General features: G+C 49.3%; 3 protein-coding genes across 5 annotated transcripts in view; all 3 read right to left on the bottom strand.

Annotated features, from left to right (window-relative positions):
• Window positions 1–74: 74 nt before the first annotated feature.
• On the bottom strand, window positions 75–4495 carry matn1 (matrilin 1). 2 transcript variants are annotated; one of them, XM_088365223.1, is made up of 10 exons: window positions 4253–4494; window positions 3363–3547; window positions 3125–3289; window positions 2827–3049; window positions 2272–2394; window positions 1979–2151; window positions 1139–1370; window positions 868–1020; window positions 720–800; window positions 75–451 (listed from the first exon to the last, which is right to left on the bottom strand). In XM_088365223.1, the coding sequence occupies exons 1-10, from the start codon at window positions 4344–4346 to the stop codon at window positions 402–404; spliced, it is 1479 nt and encodes a 492-aa protein (XP_088221349.1). In that variant the 5' UTR covers window positions 4347–4494; the 3' UTR covers window positions 75–401. The 2 variants fall into 2 exon arrangements, with proteins under 2 accessions (XP_088221349.1, XP_088221350.1); XM_088365224.1 differs by lacking the exon at window positions 2272–2394 and having other exon boundaries at window positions 4253–4495.
• A 3115-nt stretch (window positions 4496–7610) lies between these two features.
• Window positions 7611–12726, bottom strand: nobox (NOBOX oogenesis homeobox). Of its 2 annotated transcripts, none has more exons than XM_088366077.1 (9): window positions 12573–12726; window positions 10265–10769; window positions 9907–10084; window positions 9724–9830; window positions 9275–9414; window positions 9079–9200; window positions 8741–8939; window positions 8366–8631; window positions 7611–8093 (listed from the first exon to the last, which is right to left on the bottom strand). In XM_088366077.1, the coding sequence occupies exons 2-9, from the start codon at window positions 10751–10753 to the stop codon at window positions 7690–7692; spliced, it is 1905 nt and encodes a 634-aa protein (XP_088222203.1). In that variant the 5' UTR covers window positions 10754–10769; window positions 12573–12726; the 3' UTR covers window positions 7611–7689. The 2 variants fall into 2 exon arrangements, with proteins under 2 accessions (XP_088222203.1, XP_088222201.1); XM_088366075.1 differs by having other exon boundaries at window positions 10265–10740.
• A 399-nt stretch (window positions 12727–13125) lies between these two features.
• The window catches only part of sdc3 (syndecan 3), an 18379-nt gene continuing 7197 nt past the window's right edge, over window positions 13126–24307 (bottom strand). The window contains exons 2-5 of the mRNA XM_088365440.1: window positions 18861–18951; window positions 17081–17844; window positions 16186–16372; window positions 13126–15213 (exon numbers count right to left, since the gene is read on the bottom strand). Of these exons, the coding sequence (XP_088221566.1) occupies window positions 15047–15213; window positions 16186–16372; window positions 17081–17844; window positions 18861–18951 (1209 nt within the window). The 3' untranslated portion in view covers window positions 13126–15046. The remainder of the gene's footprint in view (window positions 15214–16185; window positions 16373–17080; window positions 17845–18860; window positions 18952–24307) is intronic.

Genomic DNA, 24307 nt, shown 5'->3' with positions numbered 1-24307 from the left:
CCTGGTAGACCACGTGGTGTGAAATCGAGTATATCGTGTGTGATCAGTGTAAATAATGGTGATAAAACTTTAGATGTACTTCCTGCATCACCTTTATTTAGGAAAATAAACACCATGGTTGTACCCTTATTATTGTACAAATCTTTATATTCATTTTCTTGTATTTTATATACAAGAAGAGAAGGGGTGAGGAATAGGACAGACAAAAAATGACAAACGATTGAAGGCGACACTTTTTTTAGGGGGGTACTATCAGTGTTTCCCTATGAGGGAAGACTTGTATTAACAAAGGCACAGTCTCCATGACAACCGATGCTTTTTGTGTCCCAGGAGGCTGAGGGTGGTGGTAGAGCAGTGAGAGGTGGTCTGCGGGTTTTTGAAGGATAGCGTGATGCGAGTCCTCAGACGATTTTGTTCTCCAGCAGAGCGATCCTCTTGGACATATTCTCTAGTGAGACACTCGTTAAGCTCATCAACAGCAGCAGTGACATAATAATGAAGGCTACTTTTTTAATGTGGGACCTTTATCACACAAGTTTTGACAAGATCTGACCTTGTGGAGTTAGTTGACTTTGGCTGCCACACATTGATGAAAAGTAAATTGTTTGGCAATTTAGTGGTCTGTCCAGATTCTAATTTGGTAGCACTAAAGGGCCTAAAATGGCCACTGGGTAGAAAAATGGCTGACATTGTGACTCAAGTCTTACGATAAAGGATATTTTTCTTTGTTAGTGCCTGGAGGGCTTCTTCTACTTTCTTCTGGAATTTCACCAGGGAGTCACACTCGCACGGGTCCTCCTCTGTTGGGACAGGGAATTGAAAAACGAGTTGCAATGACGTTATGCGATGCAATCCCGATCTTCCAACCTTGACAGATGTTAATCTGCAGCTTCTTGGCGATCTGCGTCATGGCCTTGAAGTCAGCCGTGTAGAAGTAGTGCTCGCCCTTGGGCTCTGAGGCGATCTCCTTCAGCTCGTCCTCCACCGCGTTGCCCACGCCCACCGCGTACATCTTGAAGCCTGCCGCACGGACAAACATCAACGTTGAAATACACTCAATCTCGACTTGAAGCACCATTTTGGGGAAAAGAATCAATGTGTTGACTGCCTGGGAATCCATTTTGGAGGAAGGGCTTACCCATCTCCTTGGCCTTCTTGGCGGCGTCGCCGATGTAGTCCTGGCTGCGTCCATCAGTGAAGACGATACCCACCTTGGAGATGCCGGGCCGGGCGCCGTGGCCCACGCTGAAGCTCTTGTCCGTCAGGTAACGCAAGGCCTGGCCGGTCATGGTTCCCCTCTCCATGTAGGCCATCTTTTTCACCGCCTCCTTCAAGTCTTTCTTGTTGTTGTGGCGCCCAAGCGGGAACTCCTGAGGGCGGCAGAGTGACAATGGCATTTTTTTTTTTTTTTTTTATTACAATGGAAAAAAAAAAATCCAATGTGAATCCGCGGGAGGGCGGCTCGGTGGCACACTAGGTAGCACGTCTGCCTCACAGTTAGGAGGGTGCCGGTTCGATTCCACCTCCGGCCCTCCCTGTGTGGAGTTTGCATGTTCTCCCCGGGCCCGCCTGGGTTTTCTCCGGGCACTCCGGTTTCCTCCCACATTCCAAAAACATGCTTGGTAGGCCGATTGAGCCCTCCAAATTGTCCCTAGGTGTGAGTGCGAGTGCAAAGGGTTGGAATTGGGGGGTTAGATCACCAAATGATTCCCGGGTGCGGCACTGCTGCTGCTCACTGCTCCCTTCGGGGATGGGTTAAATGCAGAGACAAATTTCACCGCACCCCGTTGTGTACTTTAACTTTAACTTAAATGGTTGTTTGTCTCTGTGTGCCCCGCGATTGGCTGGCAACCGGTTCAGAGTGTCCCCGGCCTACTGCCCGTTGACGGCTGGCATAGGCTCCAGCACACCCGCGACCCCCGTGGGGACTAAGCGGTTCAGAAAATGGATGGATGGATGAATCCGCGGGAGTTTTTACCTGCCGGACCAGGCTGGAGTACTGCACCAGGCCGACGTGCGTTTTGCTGTCTGACACGTCCAGCTTGTCCACAATCTGGTTGATCCACTTCTTGACCAGTTCAAAGTTCTCGGGACGCACGCTCTTGGAGCCGTCGATCAGGAAGACCACGTCCGTCGCCGAGTTGCTGCACGCTGCCACACACGCATGCCCGCGTCAGTCTCGCGCGGGAAGCATTTATTTTGGAGAAGTTCCAGCGTAAAGGGGGCGGGGGGGTGGGAGGCGGGGCAACGTTGTTTTCCAAATGCGCTCACCACTGCAGCTGCGGCCATCGTCCATCAGGGTAAAACCTTCTTTGCAGGCGCACTTGTAGGAGCCGGGCGAGCTGATGCATACCTGGTGGCAGTCGTGGTCCCCGGTGGCGCACAGGTCCGACACTGTGTGTGTTTGCGTGTGCCGTTGGTACGCACACACCCAAGCGCACAGAAGGGGATGTTAGGAGAGAAAAATAACGTCTATGTCAGTCACTGGGTTTTTAATGATCCACTGTGAGCTTTGTTTGCATGCAGTGAATCCTTAAAACGGGAAAGGAAGTCAACAACTACACCATCCTCTTGACATACAGCAACATGGAGTGGGGGTGGGGCTTATGAGGGAAGGGGAAAGATAACGTATGAAGCAGCTAAGTGTAGAACTATGTCGGTAGCAGGGCCAATAAATAATCGCAATGATTCTATGGAGCTATATTGGAGGAGAAAAAGCAAGTGCATGATTTTTTCCAAACCTTTCAGCCCTACTACCGACTGTACCTACCTGGTAGCTAAGCTTCCTTCCTTTGTGGATACCGACCTGCTTGTGTTTCTTCTTACCACAGAAAGCCTCCTGGAACTTCTTGGTGAGCTTCTCGATGACGCTGTAGCTCTCCACGTAGTCCACGTGCTCGTCCAGCGGCTCACTGGCCATCTGCTTCAGCGTGCTCATATCCACGCGGCCCACGCCGATGGCAAAGATCTCGATGCCGGCGTCGCGTGCGCGCTGGGCCACGTCTTTCACGTTGTCCTGGGGGCGGCCGTCCGTCACGATGATGGCCACCTGCGGGAACGGCCACCGAGGTCATTTGGGGAGACGGCCACACTGGAGGCGACAAGGTGTTTGCGTGTGCGCAACCTTGCTGATGTCAGGGGACTTGGCGCGAGCACCCTCGTTCTCACTGAAGGCCACATTGAGGGCAAACTGGATGGCCAGGCCCGTCATGGTGCCCGTGGACAGTGGCTCCACTTTGGTCACCGCTTTGATCAGCGCCGCCTTGGTGCGGTGCGTCTTCAGTGACACCTGAAGCACATACGGGCCATGTTAGAGATTTATTTTTCAAAATGAACCCTCAAGGTGTAGCGCGGCTACATGCCTCATTCTTGACACGGCTGGCGTAGTTGACCACGCCCACTCGGGTAGCGTTGGGCCCCACGTCCAGGCCCTCGATGACCTTGGCCAGGAAGACTTTGACCTGCTCGAACTCGGAGGGGCGCACGCTGCGGCTGCTGTCCACGATGAACACCAGGTCGGTGGGGCGCGTCTTGCAAAGCCCCGCCGCTGCAGGACATCAGGAAAAGCACATCATGAATGCAAAAAGGTTGGGCGTAAAAAAGAATAAATAATAATAACTATAATGGCTGGACAGAGGTCATAAAAAACAAGGTCGGCAGTGTCAGGCCGCAGTTGTAAGTAAGAACTTGTTCTTAATTGTTTGCCTTGGTAAATAAAGGTTAAATAAAAACAAATAATAAATAGAAAAAAAGCAATAACTACAATAATGTAAACGCAAATTAATACAAATAATTCCAAATTATAATATGAATCAAATGACATCTTTTTTTTCGTGGGGACGATGCGGCAACAATAAAAATTGAAATTAAATCAATGAGAAAATGAGAACCAAATGCTAAACGGTAATGTCAATCGATTTGACAGGCAAGCGAATCCTCGTTTGAACCATCACCAATCTCCCTTCTGGCCCTTCACCTCTGTCCCTCCCTTTCTCCCTCCCTTCCTCCAACGTGGAGGCCACAAACGCGACCTTAGGCCACACAGTTGCACAAGACCGGAGGAGTCGTAGATTCAAGACTCGCACTCCATCGCATGCATGCGGCACGAACATGCACCCATTTCAACTCAAGAAACAAAGATTTCTTTTCTTGTCAATATGAAATTTTAAAAAAACTGTTTTGGACAACTCACAATTTGTCCTCTTATCTTGACACAAAATGAGCTCCATCCATCACAGCTAACATTACTCACCCATGGCGGCGGCCGTGCGGAGGTCCACGGTGGCCTGCGCGCCCGTCAGCGCCAGCATGAGCGCCAGGAGCAGCGGCGGCGACAGCAGCGTCATGGCGGCAAGCGAAGGCAACAGGACGTTTGAGTCAAGACAGACGGACGGACGCACGCACTCAGGGAGTTCCTCGCCACAGTCAGAGTGAGACTCAGGGACTCAGAGCTGCAGGTTATCAATGCAAGTGCTTCACGCGTACTCAGCCTCCCGCCCCTGCGCACACACACCCACACACACAAAACACACACACATAACACACACACACATGCCCTCTTTTAGTTAGCCATGTTTGTGCCTGACAGAGGGAAATACCTGCCCTGGGAGGACCTAAAATGGTGGTCAGGGAAAGGCAAACACACCTAGGATGGACAGGTATGGTGTGTGTGTGTGTGTCAGGGGATACAGGGGCAGCTGGAGTAAGGGTGCTCAGATGGAGCCGGATAAACACCAACATGAATTCCTCTTTTCTCCCAAAACATATTCAAAGGAAGTGGCGGGGGATCGACGCACACACAGAGCACTCACTGTGCATGTGTGCGAGCATGCGTGTATGTGTTTAAAAGGTTCCAGTGGTGCTTTGACTTAGAAATTGAAATTGTTCTGTGAACACTCGCAAATTAAGTTTGATTTCAAAAGTCTTAAAAGGACTTTTACGTGGCATGGCATCCCCAGGGGTCTTTCCTTTGCCCACTTGTTTTTCACTTTTTACTGCAAAAGCAAAGAAAAAAGACATCAATGTTTATTAATAATATTAACATTCATTACAAAAATTGGACTTCATTATTGTAACGTGACTGTTTTCTTTCATTATTGACTTTCAAATGAAATTCCATTTGGATAATAATGACATTTTCTTCATACAACACATGAAAAAAACAGAATAGTTTTGTAGCATTCCGACTGTTTTTTCTCATGCTATTGTGCCTACTGTATGTACGCTTAATTGGACATTATGCTCCATGCTGAATCATTCTCTTACATCATGACTTTTGTTATGTACTGTTTTGAATCGTAACTTGTGACTTTTAAGAATTGCACCAAAGGGATTGTGGGAAAATCAGCTAATGTTAGCAAATGCGATGTTATTCAAACTAGCATCTTAAAGGTAAGCACAATATGGGTTGTTTCATCGATGAAATGATACAATATTGACACTTAGAGCACATTAGCAGCAGCAAAATTTGTTTTGTACCTCATAAACTTAAGTCAATTCCACTAAGCGTGTTTAGGAAGTCTTGTGCTGGCAAAAACACATGGAGGAAAAAAAACTGCAAGTACGTACTAACTTCCTAAAACGTGTTTAGAGCAAAGTTGCGACGTCGTCCCAGCGCTGCGGTGGCGGCCGGGTGGCCTCCGCCGGGAACCCCGAAGACGTAAACACAAGAAAAAAAACATACCTTCATCAATACATTCACATATACAGTACGTATATCAATGGGGGGCCACATACACATGAAACAGAAGGCCCTCTTTTTACCACCAACGTCCCACCCCACCCCACCCTGCCGTCCGAGCACGCATTCCTCGAGCCTCCCTTTACACATTCGCAAAAGCGTGCACGTACACGCACACACATACAAGCCGCAATTGAGGATGCAAAACGGAGGAGGGAGACTCTAGAGTAAGTGGTCCAACATTTTTCCTATTCAAGTGAACATACGGCAAAATAAACATTAGGGTACATGCATATAGACCTGCGTGTGTGCGTTTATGAATGTGTGTGTGTGTGTGTGTGTGTGTGTGTGTGTGTGCGAGACCAGGATGCAATGGCCCTTGAGCTCGGTTCCTGGAAAACGTGTCATCTCAGGGAGACACAACACATATGTTTGCCTACCAATGTATACATCAATACACATATTCACACACATCCAGTGCGGCGTTTATGTAACACGTGCACGCACACACGCGCACGCGCGCGCACACACACACACACACACACACACACACACACGAGGATCTATTCAACGAGTCTTGAAATGAATCAAAATTTTGGATTAACCGTACCTTGAGAGACCCCTTTGGGAAATTTGGAAAAGGATTTACTTGAAATTTTTGATTTCCCTTATGCATCATTTTCAGTGAATCTTTCAAAAACCAAGGATTACTGATTTCAAGTTTGTTTTGTTGGAGTAATTGCTAAATAGGTCTGTCAATTGCAGTGGCTATCATCTATTGTTTTAAAGTAAAAAAGTTTTAATCCTGGTATATATATATATATATTTCTTTATTTGTCAAAGTAAGAAGTGCTGATTTCAAAAGTCTTTTTAACACGGATGGGGTCTAGCTTTGAACCCACTTACTGAAAAGAGGAAAACCCCAAAATATTATTAGATAATATTCCTGTAAGTCACCATTTTATGGCTGTACATTTTGACAGAGAACATCAAACAAACGGTGCGCTGCCAGCAACCAGAAAGCAAACTGTATTACTGGCTCACGGAATTTTTTTTTTTTTTTCAAAAATACCCGCTGTAATCTGCACTCTGTGTTTCCTTGCATAGATGGGCATCTGTTCTGGCTTTATTTGCCACCTTCCGCCACTGCGTCTAGTTGTTGTATCTTTGGAACGCAAACCGTAGGAACTGCCAGCTTTGTTCCATGCTGGACAACTGCTGTGTGTGTGTTTGAATGCGTGTGCGTGCGTGGTGATGCTGCAAAGATCTGGCCACGAACAGAAACATTGAAACAAGTTTGCCTTTCTTTCAAATCTCTGTCAATGTTGATTTAGCAGGATTGGGGTAGAATCCAGCATCCCGTGCACACGCACACGCACGCACACACATATTTTACTCAAGCCTTCTACCTGTATTCTATACTCTCTCTGTTCGCAGCAGAGGAAGTACAGAAGGAAAAGGAGGAGGGCCTGCCTCCTGGCCGAGGCTCCGTGCATCGAGTATTGGGGAGGCTTTGTGAGCGTACTAAACATCACATGACTTCAACAAGCAGCAGTAGGCAAAGTATGGCCCAGCTGTCACATAAGGCCCCATTCGTTTGTTAATCCGGCCCACCGAGCTTTAACCTTTGATATTCACAAGTTATTCGTTGTAATCATCGCAGTATTATTTCTAGAATTTATAGGCTGCAATGATAACATTAATTATGACTCCAAATAATAGAGCATGATTACAATACTGTGTTATTTTTACTTTCTAATGGCTTTAAAAAGCAAATGTCGACCATGGTTTGCCAGACAGCTGTACCGGTCAAGCACAATTCACAGCGGAAAGAAACAGCGCTCTCTGGCGGAGACAAATGATGCTTCTGAGGAAATTCCCGCTGGGCCTGGCCCATCAAACCAGGACTCAATCGAAACAACTCCCAGGAGAACAAGAAACACACATTTATTGCAAGCTCGCTAGCTTGCAGCTCAAACAAACACAAATATATTATCACACAAACAGGCTCAAATGTGAATGGGGGACAACTCTTGCTGGAAGTGGCTGTGAATTACTCGCAGGCTGTCGTACTCAATCTTGACAGAAGAGGGAGCCAGAGGGCTGTGAAGGGAGCCAGGGCTGGCCTGCGAGGGGAGTAGAGGTGCCACCGCCGCCGCCCCCCTCGTCACCATCGCGCCCTCGGCCCTGAGGCGAGACGGCTGCAGGGTGGACACGGGCGGCAGGGCAGTGGTGCCGCCGCGCGTGTACGGACGCGAGAAGCATGGCGGCACGCTGCTGGAGGAGGACGACAGCGGCATCTGGAGGTCCCGAGTGGCAGCAAATCCGGACGCATAATTGGGAGCGACCTGGCGAACGCTAGGCTGGGCGTACATATTAGCCCAAGGGTACGACTGGTAGGACGTCATGCCACCTGCATGCAAACACGGAAAATGCTGAGATTGACTTTTGTCCCCCAAAATTCTGTTCCTTTTATCCCTGCGTTCAGAAATCTGTGAATAATGAACATCCACAAAAAAGTTTTGCAGTTACACAGCGATGCCACAAGATGATGACAAAGCGCTTCAGATGATCATAAAGCAGCAACAGCACCAATCTAGCGTGCACAAAAACACGTTCCTAAAAACAAGAAAAGGAACTTGTGCCTAGGCGAACGGCATTGAGGATAAACCAAATGGAACTCACAGTGGCCGGTGGGCTGGAGCAGGATCGGTCCGCCGCCCTGCGACTGTATGTAGTTGGCGCTTGCTGCGCTGCCAAATGTGAAGTAGGAAGTGGCCATGGTGTCCGTGTTGGGGGTGAGGTAGGGGGAGGGGGTGAGGAAGGCCATTTGCGTGGGCAGGGACGCAGAGGTCGTATGTCCGGGCGGGTACGAGGTCTGCAGCTGGAAGGGCAGCTGAGCGCTACTTTGATGGCTCGGCGCAAGATAGTCGGCCAAGTTCAACACACAACTGAAAACAACGCACAGCAAATTCTAATGTTCTACCTTCGAGCTTAGTAAGGTGTCCAGTGCGTGCAGGTGGGTGCATGCCTGTGTGTGTGGGCGTGCATTGCGTTGACCTGCTGTCTGTCTGCAGAGGGTGGCCCAAGGCGGCTCCGTCGTCCACAAAGAGAGGCGGCCGTGGCGGTGGGGGGGTTTCCAGGTTGAAGTTGGCTGCGGTGGCGAGGTGGGGGAGGGGGAGGCTAGCTCGCCTCAGGGGGGGAGGGCTGTGCATGGAGCAGGGGCGCAAGTCGAGCTGCTCTCTCATTTTGGACTGACCTTGGAGATGAAACAACAGAGCCATGAAAGCCGTTGGCGGCTGGTTAGCACACCTCCGCCATCATTTATATGCATCAGTGGCAGCAAACATTAGTGGACAGCCCCAAAGCAAAACTGGGAGTGGCTTGGGTTAATCTACCTGGACTGGTCGCCAGCAGCTGGCTGAAGGAGGGCCCGCTGTGTGTGGAGAAAGCCTGCGCCGTCGTGTCCAGCATTGGCATCGTGGCACTGACGGAGAACACAGGCGCAGACGGCATCTCGCTGAAAAACGGGCGAGGGATCATCTGTCTGAGCGTGGTCTCAGTTGAGGAAAAGGTCAGCCCGGGCCTGCTCACCTGCTGGCGGTGGTGGCCATGTTGGGCACGGCAGGGAGGTGGGCAGGGCTCCAACTGGCCCTGCCGTGTTGCCCTTCCACTTGATTGGACAGCAAGCGTTCTGCTTTGCGCCATTTGGCTCGGCGGTTCTGGAACCAAACCTGACACAAAAGCATGGGAGAGAACCAAAATACAGAAAATGAAATTTTATTTCTTTTTACTTGTCACGAGAAGATTTACGGGACTGGACGTGAAAAGGACGGGAAAAAGTCCGAATCAGACAGGCCCAGACATGATCAATAGAGACATGTGCACGACTGGAAGGACAAGAGTGGCAGGCAAGAGAGGAATGGAAAAGACTTGGACTGGACGCGATCACATGAGACAAGAAGCAATTGCTCTGTCCCCATGGGGCTCGCAATGATTCTACGGACGCTTGGAACACAGCGAGGGAGGGGGAGCAGCCACACCATAATCCTCTGAGGTGTGACGCCGACCGATGCGGCGATACCGTTCCTCTTTTCCGCGTCGGGGTAGTGGTCCTCCTGGAAGAAGGCCTCCAAGTGCTTCAACTGACCTGCACACACGCGCGTCAGCAAGCATCAGACGACACCCACCAATGGCCAATCAGGAAGGAACAACATGGCTCTCACTGCTGCTGTAAAGCGTCCTTGTCTTCTTCTTAGGCGGCGGCGGTGGTGGCGGCGGCGGCGGTGGAACCGGGCAGCCTTCCACGCTCTCCATCCCGCGAAGCTCTGGGAAGTAGGGGGCCCGGCCTCGAACCCGGGCAGCGTAGCGGAAGGAGCGTCGGGTGGCGCACACCTGCGTGATCTGATACAAAAAGACAGACAAGGGAATCGAAATGTTCCGCCCGATTCCTCTTGAGATTTTGAGTGGGTCTACCCTTGACAAGCGTGCCTATCAAATTTCATGTTACTGAGTCAATCTGGATTTTTGGACTCCTGTAGTTTGAGCTGGGATAAATTGGAACACGTCTTAACAGCGGCTCACCTCAAGTGGCTCCAGGCCGTGCTGGGCCGCAGTTTGTGGTAAAGAGGGGGCAGGTGGCCTCTTAGTTGCGGTGGGTCGGACGAGGACTTGGTTCTTAGACAACTGCACCACTGGTCCGGCTTCGTACAGAGCTGACCCGCCGCACCCGAGGTAGAGAGGCTTGGTCAGGTCACAGGTTGGCCCGAGTCCAACGGGGGGCTCCGTCAGAGTCGAGTTCCCCGCTTGGGCTTTGTCCTCCACCGCGCCCTCCTGTCCTTTTCCGTTCTTCATTGGGGTGGAAGTGGTCTTGTGCTCGGGACTCTCTGCCTGAGTGACTTTTTTGCCATCCTGGTCTTCCTGCGGCGCTCCTTGACTAGCTTCCTCTTTCTCCTCCCCATCTTGTTCATCCCTTGCTTTTTCTTCTCTTTCCTGGCTTGTTTTTGTCCTCTCCTGGCAACCTTTAGTTTGCAGCTCCTTGCAGAGGAGACTCTGACAGCCTGGAAGAAACATGTGAGGTGGGAAGCACCTCCAGCCCACCGAGCATCATCATCATCAAAAATCTTGCTCGAGTTCTCAAAATATACAGTAATCCCTCGCTATACCACGGTTCATTTATCGCGGCTTCATTACATTGTGGATTTTTTCTCACCCAAGAATTAATAAAAATCTGAAACTAATAAATTAAAAATAAAAGTTATAAATTGAGGAATTATGGCACAAAAGTTGCCCGCACACCAGCAGAAGGCAGGGAGTGCCCACACAATTGCAGTATGTACACTTGTACCTTGTTATTGGTACCATGCTGTTAGCTGCTGCCTATTGCTGATTTTACTTTAATTTACACTGCACTGTCACTCCGTATAATTTGGATTTTTACTGATTTTAACTGATCTTTAATGTTATTTTTTTTTAACTGTGCCTTGATGCTTTTAACTCTTTCTTTGATGCCTTTCATGTTTTGTGTGAAGCACTCTGGATTGCCTTATTGCTGAAAAGTGCTATACAAATAAACTTGCCTTGCCTTAGGAAAAAAGTTCTAAAAACATATTTACAGTATTGTATCTTGTTATAAGAAAACTGTTGTAATAAAAGAGTTCTAAAAACAGATTTACAGTATGTACAATTGTACCTTGTTATAAAAAAGTTAATAAGAGTTCTAGAAACATTTACAGTTTGTACACTTTAGCTACATTTACATATGACACACACACACATACACCCCCCACACACAATTATATTGATATTTATAATTAATTTCTGTATGTCATTCACACATTAATATAGTATTTACATGTTTGAAACTATTAATGTTCTAATGATAACATATGCACTTATATGGTTTAATATACATTTCTTGATACACAAAAAATGTATGTATGTTAAAAATGAGAGGGTGACTACGGTTTTTCACATATCGCGAGTGGTCTTGGAACAAATTATCCACGATAAACGAGGGATTACTGTATGTCACACTTGACGTTTCTTTCGGCCTAATTAACAGTGGAGCAAAGCAATTGTATTAAGTAACGAGAACTTTTCATGAACTGTATGTTGACAAAGAGTTGACTAAATGATTCTAAATATATCCGACGGAAAGCAATTCAAGTAACGGGAGGGACTTCATTAGTCATTGAGTTCATTGAGTGTCCCAGGTGTCCAGCCCACTGTTAATTATTAGCTCGGCCGGCTAACTAGCACAGTGTGCTCCCCTTTGACTCGAAATACGAGGTCGCTGAGGTTAATTAGACAATTTTGGCATCTTCAAGGAGTCTATCCCGGGGCCCTGGACTCGAGCCTGCTCATGATAGCAATCGTAAACTTTAACTCTGCTGGATTTGGACTTTCTAATCGCTAAATGAAATTGAACACTCTTTACTTTTTCACGCACACACATGGTTTTCCTTTGTTTTTTAGACTTCCTCTGAAAAACTGCGGGTGTCTGGGCGGCATGCTGGATGGAGGCTTCTTCTGAGCAGATGCAGAACTACACAACATTTGGTTGAAACTCTGAGAAAACTCGCTTTTAACGTCACATCAGCAGAAAGAGTGCAGCAATTTGGGAATTCGAAGCCAATTGTAGTTTGAAGAAGTTTTTCCGTTGAGCACAGCTCAAGTGTTCATTTGCTATTTGTGAGCTGCAGCTGTTGTAAAATGCCTTCTAAATCAATTTCTATTGTATTGTTTTGTATTTAAGAGGTGTTGCAAGTCATAAATGGTCAAATGAAGACTCTTCGAAAAAAGAAACGGCAAGCTTGTCAATTCACGAGCACTGTAGCTAGCTGAAAACGCAGATGCATAAGCAGATATGTGCAATTAAAATCGGATTTACCAAAAGGTTGACTTAAGTCTTCATCCATGTCTTCACCGAAGAATTTAACGGCCGCTGTTATTTAACGAGGCGAGTCGCAAGCAAACGTGATTAATTGGCTACTTCATTGGTAATGTAGGGAGGGGGAGGAGTGGCGCGGCAGCCAATCAGCGAGGGCGAAGCAACACATGTAATTTGGAGAACCTTGTTTAGAATTCTGTCAAATAAGCCACAAATTTGGCATAAAAACATGCGGCATGTTAATTTGTTGCACTCACAATGAGCCGATTAAACACATATGCACTACCACAGTCGGCCATCAGGCGGCGTGGTTACGATAAATGCTCCCGTGCGTTTCCTTGGGGAGGAATCAACATCACTCCAAAATCAGCAATGTGCTGATACATATTTGTCGTGAAGTCACTTATCTGACAAAATGTGCATTTGTATTTGTCAAATGTAGCTGGAGTTGAACTTAAAGTCCATGCACATGGTGACCAATAATATACCTCATACCTATAAACTTGGGGAAATGACAAAATAGACGTTTCTGTGTAAAGAAAGACAAGTATAGTTGTGTGGTTTTTTTTAGCCAATCAGGTCTTTTATTTGGAACAGAGGCAGATTAGTGACAGGGCGACAGTGACGCAGTGGGTGGGGTGGGCTGGAGTGCTCCCCCCCACCCGCACACTCACGCAGCCAATGACTCGAAGAACTCAGCCTTAAAAAAATGCAAATGTATAAAAACCAGGAATGAGAAGAGCAAACATAAAAGTCGCCTCCACTTACGCGCGCGCACTCGCACGCATACTTGGCTACAAACGCGCGCACGCTTGGAGACAAAGTCACTTTAGAAAAAACAACACGTGTTCACGTCATTGCTGCCTGGCCGTGTGGACGGACGCGCTCGGCATATGCGTGCGCGTGTGTTAGAGACATTCGGTTGGGAGCGAGCAAACACACAAGGCGCGCGCACACACGCTTGCAAGTGGTGGCTTCAAATGAGGTGCTCTCTCACGCACATGCAAGTGTCACACAAAATCTGCTTCACACATATCACTCTCGTCACAATTTCTGACACACACACACACACACACACACGCCGCATTTGAAGACGAACTGTTCGCGCGCGCGCGCGCACGCCAGTGAACAAAGTGTCACCTGTCTGTGGAAGAGCGTGAGAACAGCTGGATGAGGTTAACACACACCTCTCATACACAAACACTAATATTGTTTGGACTCCCATGCATGTTTTGTTTATCTACAGTACTGAGTATAAGAAGCTACACTGGCGTGGTTACAATCTCTTAGATAGAAGCACCCACCCCCCAACCCGACACGCCTTCCAAACCCAAAGCTGACCCAGCTCCTCCTCCTCCTCTGCAGGTAAATAAAAATCATGCAAAGGTCGGCACGGGTGCAAAAGCAACTGATGGCTAAAACCAAGAGAAGAAACGGGCCGATGGAGAGCCGCAACAGTGTGATTCATCCACAGTATTGCATTACACGCGCGTGTGTGTGCGCGCGTGTGTGTTTGTGCATGTGTGTGTGTCGGGACAGGAAGTAGGAAATTAACACAAGTATTGGGACACAAAGATTGGACAAGGTCGCCACACGGTTGGGAAAGGAAGTTGCAATGGACAAAAGAATTGGCACACAAAATATGAGGAGATAAATGAAACATTTGGAAATCAAGTCAAATATTGGGCTAGTAAATGAACATAAACACAAATATTTGGACCAGAAGCTGACAAAAAAATGGAAGCCCCGTGTGTGTGTGTGTGTGTGTGTTTGTGTGTGTGTGACCAGAGCACAGCTCATCTGAAGTGATGACAGATAAATTAAAAAAAAAAAAATCATGCAGATGATTAGTGATCAAAGTAAAACGCTGATATTTACATATAAACTTTTTTTGGAAACAGCTAAATACACACGGTCTTGTTTCAGTAATATTATCAATACAGCTTTGTTATTATTATTGTCATGATCATAATTGAAGCATCCGGGCCAAACGATTCTCATCATATTCTTATCATCCGTTGCGAGTCTTTGTACATGACGAGATTCTGGTTGCTTTTTGACCGGACGGGATGTCTCGTAGCCAGCTTCCTCCTCTCTCGTCTCCTCGCACATTTGGCTTCAAGAGTACCATTTTGTTTTTAGACGCCGTCACACACAAACGTGTTTAGTTTTGATGTTTTTCTTACAAAATAATCCGCATCGTCACATACAGAACAAGAGAATATTAAGAACAACATTGAAAAAAAACGTGGTTGTCTTTTTTTTTTTTTAAAGAATATTTTTGCTTTCTTGTTTTTTTTTTCCAGTCCCCTTTTTCCATACTTTCATTGAAAAGAAAGTTCCAGTCCGCAAAAAAGGCGCTCTCGTGGTTGGCAGAAGAAAGGAAGAGAGAGAGATTAAGACGGGTGGGGGTGGTTTCGAAGGGGGAGGAGGTTTGGCGTCGCGGTGGTGCTCATGGCAGCGGCGTGTTTGCGTTACGCGTAAAACTCCTCCTGCTTGTCGGGTTTCTGGTAGGTGACGGTGGCCTGCTTGGGCTCCTCCAGCGTGTAGCTGCCCTCGTCCTTCTTCTTCATGCGGTACACCAGCAGCATGACCAGGAAAGCGGCAAACAGGGCGCCCACCACGCCGCCCACGATGACCGCTGGCCACACACACAGAGGGAGTGTATTTGATCAATATTTGGACAGGGCGTAAAAGTAAACAAAAGTATTGGGAGACAAGGCTGTCACACCTACAGGAAGTGAGGATGGACAAATGTATTGGGACAATTAGCCTTCACATCTTTAGGTCAAAAGTGAGGCAACCACTTCCGCTTGACGGCATGTGATCGCCTCACCCGCGCCAGCGAAACCAAAAAGGTTGTGTGCAAGCTTTTTCCTCAGCATGTAGGTAGCGTTTATTCCAAGATGGCCGCCACGATGCAGTGCACCAGCCCTTAGACTGTGCCCTGAGCTTCTTTTGTTTTGAAGGTTTGTCAACATGTTGGGTTCGTCATGTTGCAAGCACAAGAGGGGAGGACTGCTATGCTTTGTATTGCTAGCAAAGCCAAGAAGACACTTGTACAATCTAGTCTAGTCTAGTCTAGTCTAGTCTAGTCTAGTCTAGTCTAGTCTAGTCTAGTCTAGTCTAGTCTAGTCTAGTCTAGTCTAGCCTAGTCTAGCCTAGTCTAGCCTAGTCTAGTCTAGTCTAGTCTAGTCTAGTCTAGTGTCAAGTCTGTTGCCTCCTGCTCTTTACCAGTGACCAGGAAATCTGCAAAAACCACAGCCAGCAGTCCACCAATCAGAATGGCTGCAAGAGACAGAGAGGTCAGACTGGCGACAAAACCTCTTGGGGACTTGGATTGGGGAAAGCAGGGGGGTGGAAGCGGACCGAGCCAGGTGGCAACTGGGAGCTAGTAAGCCATGTTTCACTTCAGGTCGCACGGTGAACAACAATGGGGAGGATCGTCCTTGAAATTGGATTTGATTACGTATCCTTTATAAAAAATGTGTTCAATCCAATTCCATTTTAAGATTATTGGTGAATATTTCAATGGCACAAAATGGCTGACATTTTGCTGCTCTCCTCACGATTTGCTAAGTGGCCGAGGAGCCCAAAGCGCGCCGATACCAACCTATCAAGACTTCCTTTCTTTCCAGGATGTTCTTCTGTGGGAGCTGCGCGGCCGAGCTGCCGCCGTCCACCGTATTGCCCGCCAGATCAGGTTCTTCTGGCGCCAAGCCGCGGCCCAGCTCGTTGCGCTGGTCCTCGCTCATCTCAAAGTCGCCACTGGGCCCCACGGCCGCCAGCTCGTTGTTGCCCTGCCGAAATAAAGTCGCTGGTCACATTTGAGAATTGGCCGGGAAAAGATGAGGGCTGCTGGCAGCTTGAATGTTGTCGCCTTTCCAGATCGGACTAAACGCCTTTCGTTTTCCATCACAGCTGCCCGTGTGACCACATGTGGTTATCTCGGGCAGGAAGAGCCCTTGTGGCGTTGAGAATGCCATCGCAACCACCAAAGTCACTTTTGAAACGTGGCTGCTGCTGCTGTTGAGGTGCCACTATGTGTGCGTGTGTGTGCACATGTGTGTGTGCGTGTGTGTGTGTGTGTGTGCACGCTCCCTTTTGGGTCAGGCCGACCGCGCACAGCTGGCGGATTTGTGTAATGACAGAGGCGCGTCGACATGAAACTCTATCCTGAAATACATACAAGTAGAAATTTGAGGTGTTCCGGGAGCTGCCCAGGCCCGAATGTGCTCAACTTCCTCGGACGCCCAAAGGAAAAATTTATTTATTTTTGCTTTTGGGTGACTTTTCTTTTTTTGTCCATAAATAGAAACATTTTTGCATCTGGATGATTTTGGACGACATGAAATATTCTCACTAAAAATTATTTTTATATTTATATAAATGAACCAAAAATAACTGAATCCTGAGGGGATGGAAAAAAAACTTGCTTGTAACTTGCACATAAAATAAAAAACACGCAACCCAGAATTTTCTGGAGGTAATTATTTGAAATGTCTCACCTGTGTGCTGGCTGTAGGCTGTGGTGGGCGTGTGCTTCTCTCCGTGGGCGTTCTCACCGTGGTGGGCGTTCTCAGCGTGGTGGTCGCCGCGGGGACCCTGGGCCTGAAGGAGAACCGGGTTTTGAGGGTGCTGCTGGGCGGGGCAGCAGTGGTGGTAGTGGCGGCGGCGGTGGTGGTGGGCTCCTCCGTGGTCAGCGCGTTCTCCTTTGTGGTGACATCCACGTCTGACGTGGGTTCCGGCGACAGGTACACGTCCTCCTCTTCTTCTTCTTTGGGCGTTGTCACCGTGGCGACGGGAGCTGAAGATTTAGGGGCGGCGGTGGTCTGGGCGGCAGCGGCGGCCCGTATGCGTTCCAGCTCTCTCTCCCGTTCCCGCTGGCGCTCTCGTTCCCGTTCCCGTTCACGCTCTCTCTCCCGCTCCCGCTGGCGCTCCATCTCTCGAACCCGCTCGCGCTCCCGTTCCCGCTCGCGCTCCCTCTCCAGCTGCTTCTCTTTCTCCAACTCCAGTTCCCAGAAGGCGCCGCTCTCGCCGTCCGCTTCGGTCGGTAGGACAGTGGAGGCGGCAGAAGAAGTGGCGATGACGGTGGTGGGAGCGCCGGTCGTAGGGACGCCAGTCGTAGCGGTGACGGTGGGGTCGGCGCTGGGCTCGGCCGCGGGTGCGGCTGAGGGGGCAGGGCTTGTGGCCTGAGTGGTGGACTGGGGAACAGGATCCTCCGTGGTGGAAGATAGCGACACGGACGTCGGCCTCACGCTGATGTCGGGAACTGGAACAAATAGAGAGCGGAAGATTTGAATGCAACTTTTTGTCGAGGCCAGCGTTTTGCTCATTTCCAACCCCAGTTGTGAGGAGAAACCAAACTGTCCGCAGCTTTGTTCTAATCCACTCTGGCAGTTTCCCGCGATGACTGCAGCGTGAAGCACAAGTGTGACGATGAAACAAGTGCGGAGAGGAGATTCATTTTGCCGGCGTAGCTTTCATTGCGTTTCAGCGGCGCTTGAAAGAGGAGCAAATTGAATGTGGGCTCTCAAAGGCATGTGGGCAGGAGAGGATATTACAAAACGGCGTCCCACAATGGAGCCCCTGTCCAAAAGCGAGACGAGCCGCCGCCGCCGACTGATCCGTATCAACGTCGGTGGACTTCCAGCAATTTTCCAGGCAGCGGTTTGGGCTCTCATTACCTGCATCGAGTCGAGTGCGTTTCCGTTGGTTGGTGCTCCAACAAGACGCCAAAAAACGGCTAAGCCGATTATGCCCGTCAAGCTTTTTTGTCATCATTGTGCAAAGTCAAATTTCAAAGATGACGGAACGCTAGAAAAAGAACAAGAGTGCAAACTTCCAGCAGGGACTTCAAAACACAAAACAGAGTGCATGCATGAAGTAATTTTCACACGGCTGTTGTTTACATTGTTTCCAAATGCAATCTGGATCAGATCCAAATTTAAATTTCGGTTGGTTGGCAGCCAGCGTGGTCTGCTCGTTTGTGCTGACCAGAACATCAGGCCCAATTACAGCAATGCGCTTTGGACTAAGCGGCTAACTGTGAAGCACGCCAGACAACATGCACCGGGGTGGTCCGGGCCAGGTCGGTGCCTGACGCTCTCATCTGTGTGGACTTTAATCTGATTAGCGCAAACAAGATCTCAGGGAAGAGGTCAACTTTGTGTGAATGTGGGTACGTGGTGGGTCAGCAGGGTGACACACACACAAACACACACAAAAACATACAAACACATACGTACATAGATGTACACACACACACACACGCACACACACACTCACATCCAGAGCCGGATCCCGAGTAGAGGTCCTCGTCATCATAAAAGTCGTCCGCCGTCGAGCCTTCATCATCGACCAACGACCACGTCTGTCCCTGCGTGAGAGAAAAGCAGAGAATGTGATTGGAGGCAAGATGGCGGTCACAAGATGGCTGCCGCTTGGTGACGGCAGAGCATCAACGCAACCCGACATCACTGCGCAACCTCCCTTGACAGCAAGGCGGGGTGATGATGCTGCGCAGTGTTGTCACTTGAATTGGCCTCTTTACACACAAACCTTCCTGATCATTTATCTGCTAATGAGCTGAAAAAGTGGCAAAAAAACAAAAGAGGCGCTGCTGCGTTTAGCCGGAGGTGCTGGAAAACTGAATCGGATGTGACCAAAGCGCTTTTTTTTAATCTTCCCGGCAAATCTAAATCTCTTCCTGGGGTAGAGGGCGGGATTGCTGCTGCTGGTGGTTGGAGGGGGGGGAACTAGCTTGTGTAATGCTAATTGTGCAAAGATGAAAACGGAGGAGAGGCGGCTACTCCCCGCCTGCCGGTTCCAGACGCAGGAAACCCGATGCCTTTAAAAGCCAATAAAGCTATAATGGACGCTGGAAACTCGAGCGCCCCCGCCCTCCCCTCCAGCATGTCTGAGCCTGGTGCACCTTTTGGGAAGAGGTGCGCTCGCTTTGTGCATGTGGGTGTGAGTCTGTGAGAGAGTTCTGATTTTATATTTTTAACCCGGTGCCCTGCCTAATCCCCCCCCCCCCCCTTTACCTCATGTGTGTGTGTGCCATCCAAAGATTTGACAATGAGAGCCGTTGCTATGGGCAACCTTTGCCTTCCACAGAGAATCCCGTCATTTTTGGGGGTGAGATGCTGGGGAAACCACACAAAGACAACCCCCTTGCACACACAAGGCAAAAGGTGTTGCATAACATCAAAACAAGCTCAGAATCTGCTTGACGCTATCCCCCTTGCCCCCCCCCCCCCCTTTGACACAGTGCATCCCCCATACTTGCCCCACTTTCCTTTCATCTGGACTCAGCGTGGCTTTAAAAATACACACTAAAATAAACCCGAGCGAGCGCCCCCCCTCCCCCTTCCAGGCAGGTCCAGAAGTCACCCCCCTGGGGGCCCCCTTTTTTAATACACATTTAACACACACACACACACACACATCTAAATCCAGGCCATATGGCGGCTGAGAGTCTCTCCAGTCTATTTTCAGAGTTGGATGCAGACTGTGTTTAAACGTGAGCATGCCCCCACACCCTATCCGCCCCCTTACACACACCCGCTTAAAAGCACGATGTCATCACACTGTGTCCCAGCATGTTCAATTTATGAGTTGATATTGTGGTGTAAATTCACAGTGTGCCACAAAGCAATGCGTCACTGCATCTAATTACAGTGTTACACTGGCTCTAATGACAGCTTTTCATTGTGGTGTGTGTGTGTGTGTGTGTGTGTGTGTGTGTGCAGCGAGGCTATATGTGTGGCTTTTTTTTCCTCAACGTGATCGAGCTGAGTGGGACCAAGCAGCGCTGCATTTTGGCGAGCTATAAACAGCCCCGTACCGCATAGCTAACCGACCGCTACGAGACGCCACTGGCTCTCCCACACCGCACCGATAAAACCCAGTGGGGGGAGGGGGGGCAGGGGGTTGCCGTCATCTACGCTGCCCTCGATTTTGCTACCGCCGCCACCGCTCGCAAAAAAAAAAGATTTCAGCCTGGCCAGCCTGCGTGAAAGCCTTGCCATCTGAAAGGCACTTTTTCCCCAAGGTCAATTGAAACAAAAAAAAAACCAATACACTTTATTAGGCACAGCAAAATGACATCTGCATGACGATGCATGACTTGACATTATTGACATGCAATGTGTGAGCTTTTGTTGAAGCCCGGGCTGGCCCAGCTTGCGCAGCAGGCAAAGCACAGGTGCGTCCGCCGAGGCGTCGGTAAAGCCATCTGGAGCGCCACGACCTCCACCACTCTTTTTACATAAACATTTTACACCTCGGTGGCGGCATTTGGCAAAAAGGCAGCCATTCCACTCGTGACTCATTTGATTCAACTTCTGAGCGGGAAAAAAAGCCAAAACGCTCAAGCAAAGCAAAGCTGACTGCCTGACAATTGCCAGTTTGTTTGTGTTACGCAAGAGTGTTGTATAGCGTCGAATTTGACGAGCATTTTTCTTGAAACTGAGACACCTCGTGTGCGTCTTCAAACACATTCCTCGTGGACACGTGATGAAAATCAAGGTGAAAGGCTCGATTGTCATTCAAAGATGCTGCAAGCGTCAAAGCACACATCTTAATGACACTGTCACATGAGCAACAAGAATAAATAGTTATCAGCTTTGACAAACCATAACCTTTTGGCGGTCTGGGAAAGCTCTCGACGTGTCATTTTTGGGGGGTCCGAGAACAAAATTATGATGACCCTGAAACGAGCGACTAATCAAAAGTTCACGTGGAGTTGAGACGGCGCATTTCTAATACGGCTGCCCACCCACGCCTCGTAAAGAGCTTGCTGATTCACGCCGGCTGCTGCGTCGGCTCTTCTTCACAAAACGCGCGAGCGCCCGCGTTGTGAAGGGCCGGCGGAGCCTCCCGAGAAAACGCCGCCTGTTTATTGTCGCTAGAGCTCCCATCTTGCGTTTTTTTTCCCCCTGCAGTACGTAAATCCCTGAACCAATCAGTGGTGACCTCCACTCTGCCTCCATCTCCGCGCTGCGTCTCACCGCTTGCTAACTGGACGGCGGCGGGCCCGAGAGCGCTTGCGAGTGCACGAGTAGGTTAGCGGGTGACGGCCTTGTTAACATCTTGAGCAGAGATTAGCACACATGGCGCCGCTAACACACCGCTAACGTAAAGGACACCTACAGCTCCCCAAATGGAGGCGTAGCCATGCCGAGTAAGACACAGACAGCAACTCCATCTTGGTTCTGTTCCGTTGCTGACGACTTTGTGTGGCGAGTGGGAGCCCATTAAAGTGCACAAGTGGAAGACTTGCACTTTCACTGCAGCCCGCAAATTTAGATTCGCTGTCCAAACTCCGAGCTGTGAAGGAAACGCGAGCGAGCGAGAAGCCGGCGGTGGAAGTGGCGGCGGCGGGGGTTCGTGAGTGTGAGCTCGGAAGAGAGAACCCGCTGTGCAGTTTTACACTCATTAGCGCTTTAAGAAATGCCTCTGGAGAACCTGACTGGAATGAGGCTATATGGCTATATATCTATCTGGCATGACACGGCATTCATGATGGAGACTAATACATCGTGTGTTTGTTTTCAGCTTTCCACGCTTGAGTGTTCGTAAACAAGCTTGTGTGCATGAGCCAGAAAACGAACGCAACACGTTTCCTGTCAATCAAAGTCGGCAGAACCAAGTTCCGCTCAGACGACTTGCAAAATTATCTGGAAACGGGGAGCGGGAGAAGCTGCACGCAGTCACCTTGAAAATGACGTCATCAAACAAGCGTCAACTTTCCTGACACGGCTTATCTTCCATCTGTTAATGAAAAGGCCCGTTACGCTGACACTAACTTCAAGGAGCGACTCGTTTCACTCCCAAATGTTCAAATTGAAGAAAAAAAAAAACGTCCTGTCAGCTTTGATCTGCATTTCAAAAAAGCCATACTGCTAGCATAAACTCCAACCGTAACACACTACACAAACATGGCACCTTGAACATGTTCACGGTCCAAAACGCAATCCGCTGTTCAGCCCTAAAGGATGTCAGCGTGTTAGCTCATAGCATGTTTGAGCAAGCAGCTGCATAATGAAGCCGCATGCAGACTAGGTTGGGTGGGGCGAGGGGAGGAGTGAGGGGATCCAGGGGGGGGGGCACGTGACTGTCGAGAGGCACATCAGCTGGTTGGGAAGCGCGTAACGGAGTCGAGCTGCGAGGACACCACACGCATTCATAGACACACTGGTGTGCTCTGGTCCGTCATGAAGTTGTGATTGTTGGGGGTCGTGCAGATGCCCGTAGCAGCCAGCTGTTACACTAATCTGACAATCCAACGGGATTAAGCGCACGCACGCACACACACACACACACACACACACACACACACACACACACACACACACACACACACACACACACACACACACACACACACACACACACACACACACACACACACACACACACACACACACACACACACACACACACACACACACACGCACACACACACTGTCATAACGTGCACAAGCGTACGTTCACGGAGGCCAAAATAGTCGAGTTAAGAATATCGGGTGCGGGTGTATCGGCATGTTTTTACATGACCTAGGGCCTTACAATAAGGCGGTAAAAAAAAAAAAAAATCTCCCCAACTGGCTTGTCCTCATCTGGAGACAGCGGCACACCCAGCACGGCTTCATCTTCCATTATGGATGGCCTTATGAAACATGCAACTCCAGTGCAGACAAGCGCATGAGCCACTCAACGGAAGCTTCGGCATTCCTTAGCTGGACAACAAGCAAATGCTGGAATTGAGTTAGCGTGCTTGTTTGTGTGTTTGTGCAGCCGCTTTAAGATTCCCACACTGTCGGCGCTCGCGCACTGCATCATGTGCCGTTTTGTGCTTAGCAGTGCCACTTTGTGTGTGTGTGTATAAAGGTGGGATTGCTGCAGTTAGCGTTGCTGCTAGCCAGCTTGTGGGTCATTGGCAAAGCCCAAGGCAGATTTATGCCTGTACGTGTGTGTGCGTGTGCGTGTTGGCTGAATGGTGTGCTTGCTGCCAGGAGCAGCGGGAGGGTGTGGCGCCTGCGGCCGCAACTTTTCTCCCGTTTCTAAGGAACTTTTCAAAGGGGGCTCAAAAATGTGTCTGTTCCCCCTACAAAGCCTTCGTGCCTTTGTGTTGCTAGGGAGAGGGAGGGGGAGGTGCCCGAGGCACTCCGGGGCAGGTTAATCGATGCATTCTCCCAATCGAAAATGTGAAGGAGGAAGCTGAATGGCGTTGAGTCGGCGTGTGAGTCACAAGGCGGCCTGCGCGCGCGCTCGTGTTCGCCAAGCGCTAGCGCTGGTGTAATTACAGATTGTGTAATTAGGCTCATGACTGTCATGCGCCTTTGCGGGGAGAGGATGAGGCAGGATGAAGAAGAAGACAAGAAAGAGGCTGGGGGGAAAAAGGAGCAACCTGGGCCCGCAGGCCGACGCCGACTTTCAGCATGTTCCTTGCAAGACACGTTTGTGCCTTTTCCAGCTTTGACTTTCTTCAATTGGCTAAAACAAGTTGCATGGCGCCAGGCTACCTTTTCTTTCGACACGCAGAGAAAATGCGTCAGCTTGTCGCAACACACAAGACAAAGGTAGAGAAGAAGACAACAGAAGATGAGAAGCCGAGGAAGACCGAGACGAGGACAAAGACAAACAAAGCGAGCTGACAAGGACAAAGCCAAAGTTTGTCATCTTCGCCGGCGGGTGTACAAATCTTTCCATCTCACGCCGCAAGCTCG

This window comes from Syngnathus floridae, chromosome 21, assembly GCF_059516105.1.
Source record: "Syngnathus floridae isolate MCC-2025c chromosome 21, RoL_Sflo_1.0, whole genome shotgun sequence".
Lineage (NCBI taxonomy): Eukaryota > Metazoa > Chordata > Actinopteri > Syngnathiformes > Syngnathidae > Syngnathus > Syngnathus floridae.
The sequence above is the reverse complement of the archived record's forward strand: the minus strand, read 5'-3'. Positions and strand labels throughout refer to the sequence as shown.

What these genes read in the sequence shown, in the direction of transcription:
- matn1 (XM_088365223.1), bottom strand. Translation starts at nt 4,346, where the DNA reads ATGACGCTGCTGTCGCCGCCGCTGCTCCTGGCGCTCATGCTGGCGCTG. An exon ending in GTTCCAGGAGGCTTTCTGTG is followed by an intron (nt 2,395 to 2,826) that starts GTAAGAAGAAAC and finishes AAACACACACAG; the next exon opens with TGTCGGACCTGTGCGCCACC. An exon ending in CAAGAAGGCCAAGGAGATGG is followed by an intron (nt 1,021 to 1,138) that starts GTAAGCCCTTCC and finishes TCCGTGCGGCAG; the next exon opens with GCTTCAAGATGTACGCGGTG.
- nobox (XM_088366075.1), bottom strand. Translation starts at nt 12,600, where the DNA reads ATGGATGAAGACTTAAGTCAACCTTTTG. An exon ending in AAGGACGCTTTACAGCAGCA is followed by an intron (nt 9,831 to 9,906) that starts GTGAGAGCCATG and finishes GCGTGTGTGCAG; the next exon opens with GTCAGTTGAAGCACTTGGAG. An exon ending in GCTCCAGCCCACCGGCCACT is followed by an intron (nt 8,094 to 8,365) that starts GTGAGTTCCATT and finishes GTTTGCATGCAG; the next exon opens with GTGGCATGACGTCCTACCAG.